Source organism: Mustela erminea, chromosome 10, assembly GCF_009829155.1.
Source record: "Mustela erminea isolate mMusErm1 chromosome 10, mMusErm1.Pri, whole genome shotgun sequence".
NCBI classification, from domain to species: Eukaryota; Metazoa; Chordata; class Mammalia; order Carnivora; family Mustelidae; genus Mustela; species Mustela erminea.
The window spans coordinates 12,054,997-12,076,694 of record NC_045623.1 but is presented as its reverse complement, the minus strand read 5'-3'; the positions used below and the strand labels follow the sequence as shown (position 1 = coordinate 12,076,694).

Genomic DNA, 21,698 nt, shown 5'->3' with positions numbered 1-21,698 from the left:
TCCGCTTACGTCCAGACTGTCTGATCCAACTGGTGAATCAACTTACCGCTCCAGACACAAACCGTCCACCTGAACCATATCTCAGAAGGAACGCACAGGCTCCGTCTCTCCCCACCAAGCCTGACTCTACCCATTTTCAAAATATGGTTTGACCTTCTCCTCCGGGAAGCCTTCCCAGGTTATAACCACACCCGATCTCCCCCCCCCACCACCACACCGCTTCTTTAATCATCCTTCGTGTACCAATATACAGTTTTAATTGAGTTAACGAAGCTGTGGGGCCATTCTACAAAAATGTGCTGAGTTTTTACATTTGCTTAAAATGACACACTCAGCCCAGAGGAAAAATAAAAGAGAAAGTCAAATGTGGGACCAAAGGCATTCCTGAGCCATTGGGAGGACTTTGCAAATCTGAAGATGATTCGGGATATAACTGAGGGACCCAGGAATAAATCCAGAGGAGCAATTCCTCTAAGAGCAGGAGGGCTCAGGGAACTTTGAAAGGGGGACCAGTATGAGTCAGGCAGGGCAGTGGGGAAAGGCCTGTGTGACAGAGGGAAGCCTATGAGCACAGGCAGGGGACAGGAATGTCAGGGATGCTCAGGGGACCAGGCTGCAGGACAGAGGAGCTGCCTGAGTTCCGAGCTCAGTGAGGCCCCAGTGTAGCCCTAGAAGTGGAATCTAGCACGAGGACAGATGGGAGCCCCTGTGCTCATCCGTACCACCCCCACCACGCTGGCCGCAGGATTTCACACGCACTCACTGCTTATCATTCTCAGGGACTATGACTTGGGCCTCTCTGACCCCCAAATAACTATAATTTCAGAGTCAGCACCAAAAAACAGGTAAGAGCCCCCACTTTCTTACTTCCCTTTCCCCTCCTCTGCCTGATTCCTCGTCCACCAGGAGGATAAGCCAGCCCACCGGAAGAGCTGCAGACAGGAGGGCCCCAGGGGCCTCCATTGGCAGAACATCAGCTCAGACAGACTGCAAGCAAGACAGAGTGTGTGAGCACAGTCACCTGCTCTTCCCCCTCAGAAACTCCTGGGTCCAGCCTCCCTGTGCTCCGGGCTAGGATGCTAGCCTTCCCTCTGTCACGCCCTATATACCCACCCCCTCCCCATCCGGGGAAAATTCCAGGGCTGTCCTAACTCCGAAAGCAACCTCACACGGTACACACTGTTCACTACTTAGCATTACCAGCTCCTGCATGGATGTCTCTTGTCTCTGGAATTCGATTCTAATTTTCTGTGGATCAAAGAGGCTGTCTTTTATCCCAGTCCTGCTCACTCCTCATTGCGGGGCACAGTGTTCTGCTCAGAGGACAGGGAGGAGGACTAGAACAGAACTGACTGAGGATGATGAGGGTGGTGACAAAGTGTCCAACACCTTTTAGATGACCTGCTGCGCTGGGGAAAGGGGCTGGGATGAGGACAGGGACAGCCACAGCCTTCTAGGGCTTAGGTAGCTGGCCTCCTAAGCACGCTTAGGCACAGACTGTCCAATGGAGGCCTGGGTCTTCCATCACGCCCACAGCTAAGGTCGCAGGAGAGGGAGGGGAATCCTCAGAGTCTGAGGCAAGCTCTGCTTCCCTAGACCCCGGCCTCACCCCTTCCCACTCTCAGAAGCCCTGGGCCTCGACCTTCACATAGGGAGGACTGAGCTGCTGTTCTCTACCTGTGCAGCCACCATAACGAAGCTGCTGCCCAAGGAGACCATAAGGGAAGAGCTGCACCAGATGTAAACTTCACAGTGATTTATAGAGCAGAGCTCTTGGGCCTGGGCCGGGGCACAGCTGCTGCGCCAGCCTGCCCCGACCACCCGCCCCGTCTGCCTGGCCCTGCGGCTGGTCCTATTCTTAGGGGTTTCCCGAAAGCAAAGGCAGGGGAGGCACTGGGACTGAATTGGTCAAAGTCAACCCCAGCTCGGAGAATGGGGTGTCCCCGAGACCCGCCCTGGGGCAGAAACAGAGCCCACCAAGCTTTGAACAAATCAAGTTTCTTACAGCTTTCCTATCAGAGCAGGGGGGATGATTTTCCTGGTCTCTATCCTCATGGATTCAACACGGAAACCTTGAGAATGGACTGTTCAGAAGGAGGGCCTGCAGACTGAGTGGGGTGAGCCCCACCCGAGAGAAACAGTGCAAGATGTATCTGGGGGGGCCTCAACCAGTTAGCACTCAAGACCCCAGACACAGGGCCATTGTTGTCTGATGGGAACACCCATGCTGTGCTCTCAGCTGCCTGGATGGGCTTAGAGAGAGGCTCCCCGACACCTATGGGATCTACACTGGACTAAAGGGCTCCAGATATGCCCTCTTAATTCTCTGTGCCAAACCTGTCCTCCCTCCAAAAAGGAGGGAGCCTGCGCCTCAGCTCCTTGTGACCTTCCCTGGTGAACTGCAGTGGATCATAAGTAGCCCAGCACCTCCATCCCACGTGTGCATCAGCCAGGTGTCCTCTGGGCTGGCCTGGGCAGGGAATGGCTGTGTGGTAGTCACTAGTGTCAGTCATTGAGTGCTTCCAGTTCCCCTTATGGGCACATGGTAGGATTTCTTTGCCCTGCCCTCCTGAGGTGCCATGTGTCTTGCTGTAGCTAACGAAATGCGGGTAGAAGTAACATATATCTTTTTGTTGTGGAAGCTTTGAGAAATAGTACGTGATTCCCCACATCCCCTTTCTCCCGATGTGGTAACTATGGGAGCACATGTCCAAATGGAACCTCTATCTGCTCAAACCCCTGGGTCACAAGGTAACGTAGAACCCCCAGCCATGCTGCGAAGCATGGACAGCATGAACAAGAACTAGATCTTTGTTGCTCTAAGCTACCAAATCCTAGGATTATTTGTTGCTGCAACATAACCTCATTCGTCCTGATTAACATGCCCTGTTCTTAATTGCCTTTTCCAAGCTTCTAGTACACATCAGTGCACTTGGCAGATGCTGCTGTCTGATTCAGTCTAGAGACCTGCCCAATCCTCTCCCATGATCAAAGAGCTAGACCTGAGGCCGAGCAGGTGGAGGGAACCACCCCAGAACATGTAATCAGAAGCAATGGACAAAAATTCTCTTCGTTGCCAACCCACACCCCAATCTGGGGCAGTGTGCGAGGACCTTCCCAGGGCAGGCGGAGCCACTGGTCCGTTCCCAGAGTTCCCCTTCACATTCTGAAGAGCAAAGACCCACTTGTCTCTAGGATGGAGGAGGATAGGGACATAGCCCACTCAACCCAACCCTAGAAACCCTCCAGAAGCCCAGGAGGCAAGGCAGTACTCACACTTGTGGCATACTGGATGTCCTTCCAGATGGAGGTTTCCCGGGACAGGTCGGATACCTCAAAGAGGTTGTCTAGGATGACCTCTCCAATCATGTCATGGCGGGAGAAGCGATCGAAGTCAAAGACACTGAGATGTAGCTTGCGGTCAGCCAGCTCCTCGTAGGGCACCGGGAAGTGGAAGTTCTCATCGAACGTGGGGTTCAGGGTCTTGCGGTGCACTCGGGTCTGCAGCTTGCATTTGCGATCAGGCAGGAGGTAGATCTTGACATAGGGGTCAGAGCTGCCACAGAAGTCCTTGGCAGGGAGGTCGAAGGCCTTCAGGATGCGCACGATCAAGGTCTCACTCTCATAGTCGTAGCGCAGGCTGAAGTTGATTTTCCCGCAGCTCTTGGCGGCCTCGGACTTGGCATCGTCCCCGTCCACCGACTTCTGCTTGTAGAGTTCCGGCTTGATTCGGCCAATGCTGGTGGGCTGCTCTGCTGCCGGCGGCAGCTCGTTGCCGTAGTCCACGCTGGAGACGTGCATCTGCCGTGGCAGGTGGCGCTTGAAGGATGTGTGCCTGGCAGGGGGTTGGGAGGAGAGGGCAGGGAGAGGGTGGTCAGGGCTCTGCGGGATGGGCGTGCAGGCCAACACCTGCCGGCCGCCCTGGCTCATCCTACCCTTTGTGGGCCCTTTTCTTCCTGCTCGCTGACCCTCTGTCTGTCTGCACATACTTTGTGCGCAAGTGGTTGCAAGCATTTCAAGTCCACGGAAGGGAGTTGGAATGGGGCCTATACATATTAAGTTCAATTCAATGGTAGCCTTTGCTGCCATTTTTTTTTCTTACTTTCTGGGTTTCTTCCTAGTAGATGTGGCTCTGGTTCCCCCCATGAAACCATGAGATTCCTTAGGAGAAGGACCATCCTTTCTTACTCTGGCTGTGTCTGTCCCTTCATTATCCTCACCAGCTCTACCACGGACACCATAGTTAACAGTGATTGGGCTTGGGAGTCAAACTGTGTAGGTTGATATTGGCTCTGCCACTGTCTGGCTACGGGACCGTGGTCAAGTTATTTAACTTCCCTGCACTACAAAATGAGGTTAGTAAAAGTAGAAATCGCACAGGATTGCTGTGAGGAGGAACCAGATTCATACACATAAAAAGCACTTAGAACAGGTGTATAGTAAATGAAACAGCGTCGGCTCCGGATTGTCAAAGAATCCAGCTCTGATGGATTCTTTCCTTGGCTCCTCATGGTAACCTTACCAGTCATTAGCCCTATTTTATACTTGGGAAAAGTGAGCAACTTGCCCGAGGTCATATGATAAATTCTGAAAATGTGACCCCCAGAACACTCGTTCCTGAACTCACAGCTGAAGACCTGGTCTCCTTCCCTTTGGCTGGTCCCCCGGGAGCCTGGGGAGACATTACAGAGACCCAGGAGCCAGCCAGAGCCCTAGGTTTGAATAAATATGCACCACTTCTGTTTCTGAATTTAGAGTCGTTTGTTTGTTATTATGCGGTGGGAGTTGTTTTTGCTTTTCTCCGTTAAAGAATGCCATGGATACAGCTGCTGTCCGGCAGGGGACTGTGTCAAAGGTTATAAAGGAATCCTCATTCTCAAAATGTTAGGAAACTCTTGTCTTATATTCCATTGACAAGGCTTTACTGGAATATCCCTAGACACACCATGAACTTTTATACCCCTGGGCCTTTGCATATTCTCTGCCCTCTGCAATCTCTCCTTACCCCCAACCTCCTCCCCCACCTCCACCCACGCACATCCCTGCACATGCCCCAGAGCACAGTGCCCCACCTCCAAGGTTCCCCTCTCCTGCAGCCTTTCCTGGTACCCACCTCCCAGTTGGTTACCCACCGCATTCTCCATCACCTGTTACAGTCTCCAATCAGAGTACATGTGTTATTATTTCTGGCCTCTGCTCCTCAAGGGCTGGAATCTCATTAACGTCTTGAGTCAGAGAATGTGGAGGTGTGGGGGTGAGGGAGGGGAGAGGTCCGCCCTCACCTGGTAGATGATGCTGGCTCCGTGGTCTGTCGCTGCAGCCGTGCATGACGCATGATGTGCTCCTTGACTGACATCTGCACCTCGGCCGGGATATCCGGGGATGTGTGGCTGATCTTCACAGCCGCCTCCAGGAAGCCCAGGGTGCTGCTGTCCTTCAGCTTGTCTGCCATGTTGCCTCTGGAGCCGGGGCCCTGGAGGGCCTCCGGGGGAGGGTTAGCAGAAGTGGGACTGGAGGCCTCCTTGCCCCTCCAGCGCGTCCAGCACAGCTTCCAAAAGAGAAAGAGAAAAACTGCCACCAGGGCCACGCCACACACAATCACTACCACTGCGAGGAGGCTGACAGAGGTGCCTGCCCTCGGCGTGAGCCAGGCAGGGAGGGACAGAGACAGACAGAGGTGGGCAGAAGCAAGAGAGGGTGTTGGCAGAGGGGGGCACACAGAAGGGACAAAGACGGGAGAAGAGAAAAGAACGCTCATGAGAAAGCTGCCTGCCAGAGGAGAGGTGGTTTTCAGGGTGGTGCGCCGCCGTCCACTTTGTGAGATGTCTGCAGCCTGGCACGGGCCTCCGCTGATCGCCCCACCCGCAACCTCTTCTCCCCCCCCCCCCCCCCGCTTCCCTTGACCCTCCCCTCTCCCCCCTCCCTCGCTGCCAGCCCCGGGAGCACCTGGGCCGCCTCCCTTGCCGCCCCTACTGCCTGTCGTGGCATGTGGCATGTGCACCGGGAAGGGAAAGTAATTTAAATAGCAGCCTAAGCAAATGTCCAAATTCGTGAAGCGTTCACACGCGGATGCTGTTTGAATTTCTATTAGAGCTGTTACTAATGCCAGACTGAGAGCAGAGTCATTTTTTGTATACAGCTCTCTTCCTCAACAGGCTGTGTGGCCTTGAGGACCAGAGGCTCTGCCAACTCCATCTCTAATGGTACCCCCACCCCCACCCCCCGTGGAGCCCAGAGGCGGAGTTCAAGGAACACGGGCTGACTTGAAGTCAATGAGAGGCAGGTGTTAGGTCTCAGGCTTCTTTGGGACTCTCAGCTCTGCACACAGTAGGCTCAGTAAATACTTGGATGAAGTTGGAATTGAAGCCACACAGCTTATTTCCAAGCTACATACAAGTGATTCCTGTAGCCGGCTTTTCCCATTCCCATGGCCAGTTGAGAGCTTTGCTCTAAAGCTGATATTTTTGAATGTTGTGGTTGGTGCAGAGGTGGGCACTCACTGCCTTGCCCCAGCCCACCCCTGTCCCCCAGCAGGATTCCTGGGATCCCAGGAGAGCCATGGGGGATGCCTCCCTCTGGAAGAAATGATTAAGCAGAGGTCTGCTTAATGGTTAAGTCATTAAGCAAAGAACCCCACCCCACCCCCCTCTGGAATGACCCTTAGAGCCCAAAGCTGCTTCTCTCTCTGAGAGGTCAGAAGGCTCCAAACCAATGGCAAACATGCCAGGGTTTGCACAAGGTCAAGCCCAAGGAGGAGTCTTGCATGGCTAGGGTGACAATGGAAAATTTGAGAAATTCCACCACCATCACCACCATCACACCAAATTTCTGGAAATTCTGGAAGAGGCTAGATGCCTTGGTCACTGGACCTGGGCTCCTGGGCTCCCTTTGGAGGGGTGTGTCCTCACCAGTCTTCCTGTGACCTGCGTGGCCCCTGCAGGCCTGTGGGTTTGCAGGGTCTGAATTATCCTGGCCCAGTGCCCCCAGGAATCTTAGGATTTAAGGTGAGAAATGACCCTACAAGTACTGAGGTCAGGCTGTGCTTTTGCAGATGGGAGAAGTGGTCCAGAGAAGGGACTTGCTTGGGGTCACAGGTCAGACTAAGAGCCTGGACCAGGGTCCGGATGTCCGCTGCCCAGGCTGGGGGTCCTTCCACTATTCAACCCTGTTTGTTCCTGATTCAACTGTAGGCTATTGTAACCCTGTGTTTTTATATTTGTCTGACTTAGGGCCTATCACAGAAACTGGCCCATGAGAACAAATGAGTGAATGAATGAATGAATGAATGGCACATAAAAGAGCTATAATTATCTCTTAACCGCATTTACTGAGAACCTGCGGGTACCAGGTGCTAAGATAGGCTTGCAGTACCAAGATGCCAAGCGCCCCCGGGGGAGAATCCAGAGTACTCTCACAGCATACAGTCGCCAGGAAAAGCGGTCCCCCATCCAGAGGAACCTGGGAAGTCAGTGAGAATGTCAGCTACCCTCTCTGGGGAGCTAGCACCGCCTTCTGACTCCCTGACTGTAGGGTACTGGCCTGGATGAAGGATCACAGACACCCATCGCAACCCCAGGGCCCTGCCCAGAGACATCAGAGCCTCTCCCTGGCCAAAGTTGCTGGGTGGCATTAGCACCTGACCCAGAGACTGCCAGGGATCTGGAAAGCCGACACTAAGCTCATTTCTAAACTAAAGGTCTCTGGCATGGTGTCCGTGCATACTGGGGGCACAAGAGGAAAAATATCAGATTGCTTTCGTATTTATCTATTATCTTAAAAATAATAAATGAGAATTGTTAATATACCAGTTGGTAGCAATAGAAATGAGAGCATTTTATTTTGGGACTTAGTTAAGTTTGGAACATTATGAGGTCCATGGTAAAGGGCTTTTTATGCATTCACTCGTTTAATACTCTCCAGTGAAAGAGGCGTGATTATTTCCATTTCGCAGATGAGGAAGGTGAGGCACAGAGGATGAGATTGTCCCGGGGCCCTATGTCTGGTAAGCCGTGGAATGGTGATATGACCCACCTGGGTATGTAACATGGGAACAAATATATATCAGAGGCATTAAATCGAATAATTTGTGCTGTTACGAGTTCATTATCTAAATGGTTTGGAGACTGTTTCTGTAGGCCCTTATGCCCCTGGGGCTCTCGAGGAAAGCTTCCACAGATATACGGGTCCTTATTCTAAGTATCCGGGCGTCTCGAGGCCCCTCACATCTGCTCTCACTTACAGCTGTTCTGCAGGCATTATCTACAATGTGAGTCACCTTAAAACAAAAAGGTATTTCTAGACTTTGCTTTCCTTTGATCATACATCTTACTTGCTCTGGTAATAATTAGAATTTTAATGAGAAAGGGGGGGAAATGGGGGAATCCAGAGCATTGAGTGCATCTGAATGTTCAGCCTGACAAAAAACTGAATTCATAAATGAAAAGAGAGGTGGGGGAAGGCGGCGGGCGGAGGGAATCAGTTTTCCTCGGTGTGGCTGCTATTGTGAATGCTTGTGCATGTGCCCCACCACCACCACCGCCTCCCCTGCTGTTGTTCCCTGGGAGCTGTGATTAAGCAGGCAGAGGTATGGATTATTGGGAATCAGCACCCAGCATTCAATACTGGTTATAGAAGACCAAGAGGCCCTTCTTCTGCCTGGACAATCTCTTTCCAGGACACCTCTCCCACAGGCATTACAACGGAGATTGGGGTCTTGTTCCTACATGGATTCTCCCCTGCCAGAGATGGAAGGCAGTGAGAAAGGCTGGTAAAGAGCAGAATTAGGCCAGGGCAAAGGTGACTGTACAGGATTTGCCCTTGTAAAATCACTACATGCGGCTTGAACTCAGCCAACCCACATAGTGTGAGGTTGGGAAGGACAGGTTCCTGTTTGGGCTAAGGGTTCTGCCAAGGGCCAGATCAGCTCTGATGTGCGCCTTCCTACCCCAGGCCTGCTGGGACCAACCCACCAGGACATGTTGCTCTCTAGCAAATCACAGGTGCACGAGTCACCTTCAAAGCCTTTTTCCCACTCATCTTGTTTGAACCTCAACACTGCAAGGCAGAATTTTGATGGGCAACTCAGCTGCCTTTTGAGTCCTGATCCAGTTCTCTTCATATTCCATACGGCTATCGTGCACTAGCTTCATGATGAGAGAAAGAGGCAACCCTCCAGAAAGGGAGAAAGCCCCGCCCACCCCATCCCCCCACCAAATCTCTACATTCTTCCTCACTTTTTTCTTCCTTCTTTATTTCCTCTTCAGCCTGGAGAGTAAGAATCACTGCCCTAGGGTCACACTGGGGCCCTTCAACGTTCATCTCCACTGGCTTTAAACTGTGTGACTTTAGCAAGTACTTAATCTCTCAAGCCTCAGTTTCCTCATCTGTGACATGGGTATAATAAGAGCATCTACCTTCTAGGGTCATTGTGAGGTTTCCGTGAGATCCAAAGTGCCAGGACAGTGCCTGGAATGTAGTAAAAAATAAAATAAATACTAGCTGTCCCTATTAGAATCACTTAGCTCTGCCCAGTCTAGTCTTGAATATCCTCTCATCTGGAAAAGTTTCATTGGCAGAACACCTGCAAGCCATGAACACTAACAGACAGAGCTTTAATTTTGTCATTGCAAATAAGGAACTACCTTACTCGCAGGAAGTATACAAGTATTTCATATATAGGTACATGCCAAGACATAACATGTACTACATTAAAGATCTCACATCTCCGAGTTTTTCTGTCAGTACTCATTTGCTTGCTACTTGTCCAGTTTCTTTGGGACCATCACCAGCCATCTGGTGAGCAGGAGGGAGTGCCAAAGAAGTAAAAAGAAAATCATGGAAGAAAAATCAACAATTGAGAGGACATGCTATGGTTTTGCAAAGTTCTCTTGGAAATTTGGAAAAAGCAAGTCCAGTCCATTACTCAATGTTAGGTGTGAAACATCTTTATTCACGTGTCAGAAGAATCCAATGTTCCATGGGCACCCAGTTTGGGAAATCATATTAGCCAATTATCCAGCAGCCTCCAGGAGAGCAAACAGCTGCACAGTTAAGCTTTGGAAACACCCCTGTTGACCTGGCATTGCGAAGGGGCAGGTGGCTTCTAGCCCTGGCAGAGGACGTAGACTTGGCTGAGCGCTCAGACCCTGGGCAGGTAGCTGAGGCGAGCACCAGCCCCGGAATGACCACAGAGCACATCCGTCCACATTGCTAATTGTGTGAACCTGAGCAAGTTACTTAACATTCTTCCAACTTTGGTTTTCCTCTTTGATTTCATGGGGATTCTAAAGATTTCTACTTTAGAGAGTCATTATGAATATTAAATGAACTAAGACTTTGGGCTTTGTTCCTGGTCCATGAGAAGGGCTCCCCAAAGGTCAGCTGCTATTTTTCTTCATGTGTTTGTTTTTCTGGTGGCAAATAACACAGAACAGACCCAAAGCTGGGCCCTCTAAGACGGAGAAGGGGGACACCAGACCACAGGGCAAGGCATCCCAGAGACCTCAGGCCCCTCTTCTCAGTGAAGTGAAGAGCTCCCTGAAGCCCACGAGGGCAGGAATTTGTTTGTCACCTTCAGTGAGACTGTTTGCCAGGGGTAATGGCTCATGGCCTCCTTCCTTCCCTGGAAAACGCTGGGTTATTAATTAGTAACCTGGGGCTTTCTTATCTCCCCTTTCTCCAAAGACGGAGGCCTGGCGCCCCCTCCCCTTTTCCCCACCCAGAATGTTAGGATTCATCAGCAGCTCTTATCACCTGCTATTGTTCCCATTTTTCTAATAGGTTTCCATGTCAGGAAAATCCATTTTATAACAGTAACAGGCATTTTTGCTAACAGATTGTACCTGAAAAGATAAACTGGGGAGAGGAAGTGAAAAGAAAGGGACCATTTTGTCTGCTTCCCTCAAAGCTGGAGAAAGCTGGCTTCAGGGCTTCTAGTAGACCCTGGGAAATGGGTTACCGGCTGCCCTGTGTGGGATAGGGGCCAATCTGACCCAGGAGCCCGCATTCAGACGCAGAACAAGACACAGACAAGCACAACCCAGAGATCACACGGCAAGAAATGCAGAGACCTGAGAGCCTGGAGGGAACAGCACCAGGTCTAGGAAGGGAAAAGACTCTGGGCAGAATCATTCATATGAATACCAGTAATATTATTTGTTATTTCTTTTTACATGGTCAGCACTGTGCCCCTTATATTATCTCCTTTAATCTTTACTGCCTCTCTAAGAAATTAGTATGCACCTCTCAAAGATAAATTAACTCAGCTTAAAGGTGTTATTAACTAAGTAACTTCTTCAAGGATACATTGCGTTACACGAAGGAGCGGGGACTTAAACCTGGGACTTCTGATGCCAAAGTCGGAGCTTCTGAGCCAGGCCCCTGAGTGGGTTGAGGCAAAAGCTGGAGGAAGCTGGGGAGGCATTTTTTGTTATAATCAGGAGAGTGTGGGACATGTCCTCTACTATTTGGCCCGATCCTCTGTGCCTGCGGGTAGAAATCTGGAGACTAGGATTCTGACCAACCTCATCCCCCACCTCTTTCTTCTTCCCTAAAAATTATAGACACTGGAGGTTACCCACCAGGTGCTGGGCCCATAACCAGCGGCCCCTGGAAAGACCTTGTCCAGAGATAGATGTCCCTGAGAAATACCCAAGAGTGCGCGCATGTGTGCGTGCGTGTGCGTGCGTCTGTGTGTGTGTGTGTGCGTGCATGCGTGCGCGTGCGTGTGTTGGGGGAACAGAGGCTATTCTGTTCCCAGCCTTACAGACGTGGTCCATTAATAATAAGCTCTGCCATGGCTTGTAAATTTATTAGAAGCTGGTGTGATTAAAATTCAGGGTTGGGGGGGTTGCAGGGAGCCTTTGCTTCCATTCCTTCTTTCAGAGATCCAGGCTGAACTGAACTACCGATGGGGATAATTAGCAGAGTCCAAACAGAGAAGGAATTAATGTCCCTGAAAAGCTGTGATGAGGAGAGACAATGCCGGGCTAATTATGGCCGCACCAGCTTTATGACTGGGCTTTATGACTGGGCACTGGCTTCCACCATCATTAGGGGATTCAGAGATAAATCGGAGACTAATGTGGAGTGCTGTAGCTAACAGAGCATTGGAATTAATTTAGCATTTATTAGAATTACTATTTTGGCAGATGGTAACTGTAACTTTCTGCCTGATTAGTCAGGGCTTGGGCCTCTCTGAGTTGTGGACATCAAGGCTGGGGTGATGGGGGGAGGGGCAGACAGAGACCCAGAAATGTTCTGTCCCTCTACACCCCCCTTCCTGTTTACACATGCAAGCACTGAGAGGAGCGGTCTGTGGTCTGTTCAGGCCCACACATGGAGCAAGAAAAACAGATCAGCAGGAGAGAGAGAAGGGAGATGAGGCAGTGTTGTGTACCTAGAGCATCCACAGCTGGATATCCTATTCACCTCCACTTTCAACATCCCCTTGGATGAAAATTCCTAAATGTGACTCAGTCCTCTGGTGCTCAGAGACCTCTTTTCCTAAGCAGGACCAGCAGGGGTGCCATGGAGCTTGAGCAAGACTTTCCCTTACCCTGCTTTTTTCCCATGTCAGACAGCCTTACTCAGACCCTAAAGAAACCTTGCCAGGTGCAGATGCCCCAGTCTTAGTCCTAGTTTTCTGCAGCCCTGTGTTATACCCTCAGCTCTGTGGACAGAGGAACAGAACAGTTAGAACACATCTTCCATATTGGAACATGGAGGGGATGGATTTACCATTCCACTCTTAAGGTTCCCACAGACAGAAGTAGAAGAAAACTTCTAGAACTGTAAGCCCAAGTGCTCTATAGCTCCTAGATACTTTACCCTAGTTCTAGAATCTTAAAACTGAAGACACGCCATAAAGTCAGAACATCGTCTAAGGGATGTACGTTCTAAAGGATCCTCCACTGTACCTTTCCTCAAAAATGGGAACATCTGCAGAATGTCTTCCTGCCAGCAAGGAATGAGGGAGTAATGATTAGTTATAGAAATAGGACATTTGTCTTTTGATGAAATGCTATGCGTTTAACTTGCCATCACAGGCAGGAAAATTCTAATCTGTGCTGTGGAAGGCCAACTTCAAACCAGCTGAATGAATCACAGAACATCTCCAGAGTCAATAGAGAAGTGAACCAACAGTACGTACATCTCATGGCCACAAGTAAGGCCAAGAATAAACATTCCTGGCCTTCAGCTTGGTGGGGACAGGGCAGCTCAGGGTCTCCCAACAGTTCCGGAATTTTTTTGAAATACCTCTGAACCTTTGCTTGCTACCTCAAATCCAGAACCCTCCTACCCACACCCAACAGTCTTCACTTTGGCCTAGGAGCAAGTTCATTAATCTCCACAAGGCAAACAGCATGAAGAAGAAAGAGAACCACTTACCAGTGTCCACTTGCAGGGGTGGGTAGGGGGTGAGGGGGTTTGTATATTAAAGAGGATAGTAGACCCTTCACCTTCAGAATGTTTAAAGTAAAACAGAACTTGCTTCTATCTGGGACAGTTTGTTCGAGGTGTTTCAAGTCAGGAAAGCGAAGGAGATCTGATTAAGGTTTCCTGTGCAATTCCTAGCACAGACCATGACATAGAGGAGGGTCCCAGGAAATGATAGTGGAGTCTGAATCTCAGTTGTTGAATCTCAGGGTGTTACTACAAAACCCATGAGCTAGAGACTTTCAGTAGGAGGAAGGCAGGGGGAAACATACAGAGAGCTAAAGAGAACTGGGCATGCTCTAGTTACTTGCATTTTTCATGAAAATACAAATGAAGAGATCCAACATTTCTCTGACTGGAGAATCTGGCAGTGGCTCTGGGATGCAGGTCCCGAACTATATATCTCCCTAGACTTGAGCTCACTTAAACCCCAAGATCACAAAGCCACTCTCAACCACTTTCTTTTGCTATGATCAAGGGTCTCTTGCTGCCTCCTCCTCCTCCCTTTCAGCCCCTTCGCTTGACCCCAGTGGGCGGGGGTGCTTCCTGAGGCTTGTGACTCAGCAGCCAAAGTTCAAGTCCCCCTAGGGTTGACAAGTCAAGCTCAGGCAGCCTACAGGGAAGGCAAGCTGATTCATCAGAGGCTGCTTGCTCTTGCTCCTCAACCTTCTCTTACTCTCAGCCTGGTCACCAGGTTCCTGTCGTTCCAGACTGCAGGGTGTCCCTCTGGAGTCAAAACACCAGGGCCTCCCTGTATCTGAAAGTTACACATACAGACACACACACACACCCTTCCCAGTACACAGCATTTCTGCTCTGGACAGACAGGGGAGGAGGGCAGCAGCCTCCGTCGCAGCGGGAACTCGACAGGTGTGTTCTCACCCTGAATTACCCCCTTTAGGGTTTGAGAGTCAGGACCAGCATTAAGGGCCCCCACTGGCGGTGAATTGTTGGAGGAAAGGATGGAAGGGAGCTGGGTAGGCAGCCAGGAAGAGACTCTCTAACTTAGGGAAAATTGTGTGTCTGGGAGATACGGGAAGAGGGATGGGATAGCAGATGATGGCACCTGAGAACCAAAATCTAACAGCACTTGCTGGGCCTCCTCTATTCCGAGGTTCTTCAATAGGGAGAATCAACTTCTCCAAAACCCATCACCGTACCATCCTCTGAAAGTTCTTCTTTAGGTCTAACCTCAGTCCCTTCTGCTGCAGTAACCAACCCATTGATCCAACATTGTCAGGACCAGGGAGAGTGCACGCAAGAGAGCAGCGCCCCCAACCAGCCTCGCAGGGCTGAGGTGCGCTCCACTCCTCCAAGGCTGCACACAATCCCCTCACACACAATCCTTCCCTCGGCCCACTCACTACCTCCCTTCTATTCCTCTACCCATCCCCTCACCCCCCCACACCCCCCCACCCCCACTCCCACCCCGCCCAGCGGCCGGGTTTCTAACCCAGGAGCTTGCCAACAGTGCTGACCTTTAACCTCAAGTGAAAACAGAGCCCTGGAACCTGCGGTCTCTGGGGAGCTTACCCCACCTGTACCTGCTCCAGGAACCGCTGCTCCAGTCTCTGGCTTCTGGTCCCAGGAGACGCGCGTGGAGACGAAATTCCCGCCTCTCGCTGCCCCTTCCTCCCTTTCCCGCGCCGTTGGTGCGGAACCACAGGGGCGACCCTCGCCTACCCCGAGGCCCAGCGCCACCGGGGTCAGGGTCGGGGGAAGAGGAGGGGCGGTGTCTGCGGAGCCGGAGCCGAAGGAAGCCCGGCGCTTTGGTCCCTGCAGGATCTCCCCACCCCCACTCCTCACCCTCTTGAGGCTTCACTCTGCCCCCCCGCCCCTCCCCCTGGAGGGAAGGCGACCCGACGCTCCCTCTCGCCCAGGACCCTCCAGACGTCGGCATTCCGACAAAGAAGCCCGGCCGCAGCGGGCGAGCGTGGCCGAACGGCGCTGGTGCGGCAAGTAAATACGCGGGCCGGCGGGCCGCCTACCCTCCCACGGCTCCCGCCTCCAGGGCGCGACACGCCATTGCCGCTGTCGCGACTCCCGAGGGACGCCGACGCTGCGCGCGGGGCCCGGACCCTGTGGGGCTCGGGCTCCAGACTCACCGGCTCCGGCGAGCTCGCCTCGGCTCGGGCTCCCGCCTGGGCTCGGCGGCCGCCGGGGCTGCCCGCGCGCAGTCCGCGCGGTTCGAGCAGGAGGCGCCGGCTTGGCAAAGTCGGCGAGAGGCACCGGCTCAGTCGCGCACCGGCCCCGAGTCCGAGTGAGTCAGAGAGGGACCGAGGGAGCGAGTTATAGGGGCGGACGCGGGGGGGGAGGATGCCGAGACACCCTCCCCCGCGCCGCCCCCCGCCCCCCGGCGGAGACGCAGACAGCCACTCGCAGCCGGAGAGAGGTACGGACACCAAGACCTCGTGCCGCCCGCAGACCCAAGTTTCTCCCTGACGCCAGGGGGCTCAGACCGCGTTCGCTGAGAGAACAAAGGGACACGCAGACCGACAGACGGACCTTGGGACCTCGACACCCCCAAGAAACGAGTTACTTCGTCCGCCGGGGTGTCCCTGGTCCCCTAGTCGCTCCACAGACCTCTTCCCTGGCAGATTGCCCCCTGGGTGAGCGAGGAGAGACGCTAGGGAAACTGAGGCCCCCGTGGGGCGCCGCACCCTGGGAGCGCTGCTTTGCGCGACACCCCTGAAGAGTCACACGGGAGGGGGCTCGGGGAGTCTCTGCCTCCCAGGTCCCCTTTCAAATCTCTCCGCTTGCCCTGCGGGCGATGGAACAGGGCACTGGCTAGGGCTGGTTTCGAATCCAGGATCCTGAGCTGGAGTTCTCTGCCTAGGTTCCGGGGCTCCCGGGGCCGGGGCTCTGGGAGGCAGGACCCTCAGGGTGAGAATCCAGGAGGAGAGGGGTCCTCGGATTTCCCGTTACCTGAGTCGGCCGCGCTCGGACTCCTCTCTGGGGGCTGTAGCTCGAAGCTCCTACAAGTCTCCACGTCCAGCCCGAGAGGGGGCGGCCGGGCCCGGCACAGCGAGGCCAGGAGCGCGAGCGCCGCCTGGCACCGTGGCCCCCCGGTCCCCCAAACCCCACTCATGCCCCGGACGCCCCGGCGCTTCAAGCAGCCGCCCGAACCGGTGCCGCCGCGGGACTGGGGCGGGGCGAGGCGGCCCCAAGAAGACCCTCCCCGCAGCGGCCCCCTGCGGCTCCGTTCAGCTTTTAATCGCTTCCCCGCAGGGTCTCCGCCCCTCACGTGGCATCCCGCGGCAGCTGGCAAGTCTGGCGCCTCACCGCCGCCCCCTCTACACCCAGGGACAGGTCTGAGTCCAGGGGGGGTTCGAGGCAGGGGAGCCCGGTTGTCCAGCACCCCGGAGGGTGCAAGGCCCAGGAAAGGGCCTGGCATCTGACTTCACATCCACTGCCTGGTGTGACCTTGGCCTATCCGAGCCTCAATTCCCCACTCTGTAAAAGGGGTATAATGATTAGGAGGGCTTCACGGACTGCCTGGGAATATAAAGATAGTGTTCATGAAAACACTGGATAAATTGCCACATTCCACACAAGTGGCAACGAAATAGAAAGAAGAATGACCCGGCTGGGAGTAGGAGAACCTTGGCCAAGGTTCCTAACGGGAGAAGTTAGTCACACTAGCCCCAAGTCCCAGCTTCGGAGGCAGAAAACCCTAAAACTGCGGGGCTATTTGAACTGCAGAAAGACTTTCTGAGCCCCGCAATCCTGCGGTCCACGGTACCCGCACGTTGCTATGGCAACGGGAGGCAGCGGCCGTCTCTCTCCATGGCAACGGGAGGGGAAAGTTTCTCGCAAATAGGAATGGGGGGCATTTCAAGAGGGAGCTCCGCTCCCGCCGGACCCGTCTCCCCACAGCGGTGCAACGCCACCGGAGATAATGCGTCTTGCTATTAAGCATAGCCAGGGCCAGAAAGCCTGAAAACTAAACGGGAGGGTTGAGGCTAGACTTAAGGCAGACTTCCCCTCCAGGAACTGGGGCGTACGGTCTAGGAACAGGTTGGCGGAGGGTCTCGGAGGCACCTCACTCAGCCCTGGTGGTCTAGGGGCCGCCACCGGCGCGGCCCTGCAGGGGGCCCTGTCACGGAAGTCGCGCGTCCTCGGCTTGTCGGCCGGTGGGGGCCCCTTCCCGTGTGCGGCTCACCCGAAGGTCCAGGCTCAGGTCCCTTTACCTCCCCCGAGCTGGGAAGGAAACTTTAGCAGGAGCCTCCGGAAGCCGCGGGGCTGGTGTGTACCCGGGTGGCTGGTGGAGGAGGAGGGTCTTTCCTCCTAATTATCACGCTAATTGGAAGTGGCTCGGGCGGTGACTCACGTTCCAGAGGGAGGAGATTCGGAGCCCTAGCTCCTGGCGGTCTCCACATGCGCCATCTGCGCCAGCCGCGCTAGCTGGCCCTTGGACTGGAGAGCCCCCGGCAGCTAGTGCCCGGAGTACAGAGGGTCAAGCTGAGGCCTCAGAGGACCCAGGCTTAACCTGGTTTTTGCTCTCGGGAAGGGCTCCATGGCTCTGTCCACGGTGCTGAAAGCCCAGTTGGTACAATCGTAGCGTGGGCGGAGGGTTAGGGAAGGTGGGGGGATGGGCAGTTGTGCCGGGTTCACACCTTCCACCCTGACCTCCGGAGCCTGCGATGGGAGAAGGCTAGAAACTCAGGCGGGAGGGACCGAGCAAGCGTGGTCCCGGGGACACTATGCAATCCCGGACGCCTTCCTGAGGGAGGTGCTCAGTTGCTGTTCCAAGAACAGGGGAGGCTGTGGAGTCCCCGTTCGCCGCCACCCCCCCACGAACCCACCTGAGGAGCCCAGAAGCCCTGTCACCTCCTGCTCCCCCACCCAATACAGAACTCAACACCGGAGAGGCCCCCTTGTTACATGCTCATTAGTTGTTTCCGAGGGAGCAGGTTTGTGTTGATGTAAAATACAAATGGAGAAGAACTGCTCTCTGCCTATGTTTATGGCAACTCTGTCACTCCGCAGCGATTTCTCCCTCCCCCTCCCGAGTTCCTGAGGAAATTCGCAGAACAAAGAGCCTTGTTTTGCCTTTGCAGAGAATGAAAAAGCACAGGACCTTCCAAGGGCCCAGGCCTGTGATGCAGGGAAATCAATATTTTGCTTTACAACGAGTGGGGGAATTTGCATCTAAACTGAAGGCAAAGGAGCCTGTTTGGAGCAGAGCAGGTGGCAGGAGCCGAGAATTAACAGATAATTTCTCATTGTTCCCGGATTCAGCCTCCACAGTAGGCGAACGGTTCTGCGGCTTCTCTGGCGCCCCAGCAGCTCTGGACCTGGCATTTCTCAACAGAACAGGGAGGAGTTTCTGCTCTGACAGGGCTGCGGGAAGGGGCTGGGGCTCCCAGGTCAGTCAATAACTAATGAATTTTGAGTGTGTGAATGAGTGTGTATGAAAGAGACAGAAATGAAAGAGACAGAGCTAAGCAGAGACACAGACAAGAGAAAGAGGCAGAGGGTTGAGACATATAGAGACAAATATAGGAGACAGAGAAGAGAAACAGAGGACAGGGAAAGAGGGGCAGAGGGACCCATACAGGCATAAAGGAGCACTCATCCAGAGAGATAAAAGAGAAACATTTTTTCCCTTATATTGGGGGAAAAAAAAAAAAACCCACCTTAGTTATCTTCTTTGCCTTCTCTCCCTGCCCTCCAGGTTAATGCTGATACCTGCTGATACTTGTGCTCATGCAACCAGCCACAAACCAACCAACCAAACAAACAAACAAAAAACATATAGAGGTGGGAACAATTCCTCTCTAAAACCCCTTTCCCTGACAAGCCCATTCCCATATGAAGAGACCAAATTCAGACTCCCAAGGTCCCACCCAGACCTGAAGAGGGAAGGAGGTAGAAAGAAGTAGAATTGTTGCCCCTGAAGGCTATCTTCCAGAGAAAGACCATCTGAGTTTCAATTGAGGGGTGGAGTGGAGAGGAGGAGGAGCAGAAACAGCCCTGCATAGTGGCAAACAAGGGCGCTAGGCTGGGCCCCAGGAGGCTGGGTTCCAGGACTGGTGCATCAAACCAGCCATGGGACAGTCTCATCCCTTGTCAGGGTGTCAGTGTCCTTATTTGTAAGATGATGAAGCCAGATGAGGAGCTCTTCAAGGCTCCTTCCAGCAACAACATTTTAGGGTTTTACGTGAAGAGAACGGAGGGGGCTGGGTGGGGAAAGGAGAGAGGGGCAGAAGAACAGTTTTCCTGGCTTTAGAGAAGAGGGTGTCCAGACTCACTTTGGGCTTCCCCTCCCCTATTGCTCTCCTCTCATCTTCAACTGTGGCTAGAGCTTCCTGAGTCTGGGGCCCTAGTCCCCAGGCCAGACTGCCCAGAAGCAGGGAAGGGAACTGGAGGTGGGGTGGGATGCAGAAGGAGAGTAGATTTGAAGCAGAAACCAGAGCATCCCACTTCTCTGCCCTCCTTTCTTCGGAAACAGCCAAAGAGCACATCCCCTGCCCCCACCTCAAGTCTTCTAGCCAGTGGCCTGACTGCCCTTGGACAGGTCCTCTACTGTGCTCTGAGAAGCAATGGCCTTTTGAGTTATGCTACAAATAAAATAAATTAAAACAAAATAATCATTTCTAAAAAAAAAAAAAAAATTAAACCTCGGTAGGGAATTGCTAATGCTGTAGGCGAGAAGAATGAGCTCCTTTGACATGAGTCGATGTGTCATATTGTCTTTCCATCTCAATGCAATTTCTAAATAGGGAGCCCTTTCCCCATTCCCTCCTCCCCTCCAAGCCCCCAGCAGAGATGTAAAGGGAGCAGCCTGACGTTCACAGCCAGATTGTCTGACGTACATGGGGAGACAGAGAGAAAAAGATACAGGCGTGCTCATGGCTTTGTCAGGTGGATTGGAGCCAAGAGGACTCTGACCCAACCTTGAGGGCCCCGATCTCCTGTCCCCACCTCCCCCATCTCCTGCTTAGTGAGGCATGTGGACGCTTTGGGCTGGGTTTTAAATTTGCTCTAGGGAAGCAGATATCAGTTGAACCTGTTCCACTGCTGGTGGAGAATTAAGTTGATGTTCTATATTGGGGATTGGGAATATTTTACATCATTATTTAAAACAAACACTGCTATGGAATCCCTATGAGGTTTCTACCAGAACAGCTTTATCAGCATTTCCAGCAGTCACCCCCTGACTCCCATCCCCTTGCCAACATAGCAACTCTGGCCAAAGTTGGGTGACTTCTGCAAACCATGCCATTCAAGCCATCAGAAGAGTTTTTAGGAATTCCTCTTTGCTTGAAAAGATGCAAAGGACATTGCAAAGCCCTGCATCAATGCCCAGGTATTTCTGAGAGTCTTGCTTTTATTCTAAGAAAGGTCTTTAACAGTTCAAACTTCCTGAGCCAGGGTACATTTGCCTCTGTCTTATTCCTTCCTCATTTCAGAGGTCTTATCTCTGAGCTGTGCTTGCTGCTCAGGCACAGTGTTCCAGATCAGACTTGGGAAGACTGGACCGGTTTTTCTGCATCCAGCAGGTCGGCGACTGGGGAAACAGAGACGAGTTCAAGGTCAGAAGGCAACATCATCCCTGAAAGTTTTAGAGCTGTACCTGCGTACCTGTGGTGTGTGAGGGCTTTCTCTGTACTACTTGAGATAGAGAATGATTGGAGAAGAGCTAGGAACGAAGCCAAGTGTGTTCCTCTTCACACTGACCTCATGAAGAATAAAACGCACATGTTTTGGAGTCAGACAGACCTGTGTTCAAATCCTGGCTCTATCACTTACCAGCTCTATCACTTTAGGTGGCATACTTTAGCAATCTGAACCTCAACTTCATCATCTGTAAAATGGAACATATAAGGCCTATTTTATAGTGTACAAGGTTATATGAGTAAGGTTAAGCATCTAATATATTGTGACTTATTCATAGGAGGTGTTAAAACAAATGATGGTTCTTGTCCTCTCTCTCTGTCTCTCAGATCCTAGAGGGACATCCATGAGGAACACTGTCCAGAGGTCAATCCATATTCTTCCATTAGGTAAGTCCCCGATCATGGCCAAGAGGGAATTTATCTCTCTCTTTTCCTTTTAGGGTGGTGGGAGGGGGAGAGGGAGAGGGAGAGGGAAAGAGATAATCTCAAGCAGACCACTCCCAGTGTGAAGCCTAATGCAGGCTCCATCTCACAACCCTGAGATCATGATCTGAGCCAAAATCAAGAGTCAGGTGCCTAACCAACTGAGCCACCCAGGCATCCCAGGAATTTATCTCATTTAATTTTATTACAACCCTG

General features: G+C 52.6%; 1 protein-coding gene across 5 annotated transcripts in view; it reads right to left on the bottom strand.

Annotated features, from left to right (window-relative positions):
* Nucleotides 1–16,648, bottom strand: part of SYT6 (synaptotagmin 6) — a 55,699-nt gene extending 39,051 nt beyond the window's left edge. For 4 of the 5 annotated variants that reach the window (XR_004276309.1, XR_004276310.1, XM_032302962.1 and 1 more), the window contains exons 1-3: nucleotides 16,363–16,648; nucleotides 5,283–5,631; nucleotides 3,277–3,835 (exon numbers count right to left, since the gene is read on the bottom strand). Coding sequence is in view for 3 of the 5 variants with exons in the window: in XM_032302962.1 (XP_032158853.1) it covers nucleotides 3,277–3,835; nucleotides 5,283–5,631; nucleotides 16,363–16,525 (1,071 nt within the window). In the remaining 2 variants the exon portion in view is untranslated. The remainder of the gene's footprint in view (nucleotides 1–3,276; nucleotides 3,836–5,282; nucleotides 5,632–16,362) is intronic. The other variant, XM_032302961.1, reaches the window with a different exon arrangement.
* Nucleotides 16,649–21,698: the final 5,050 nt, after the last annotated feature.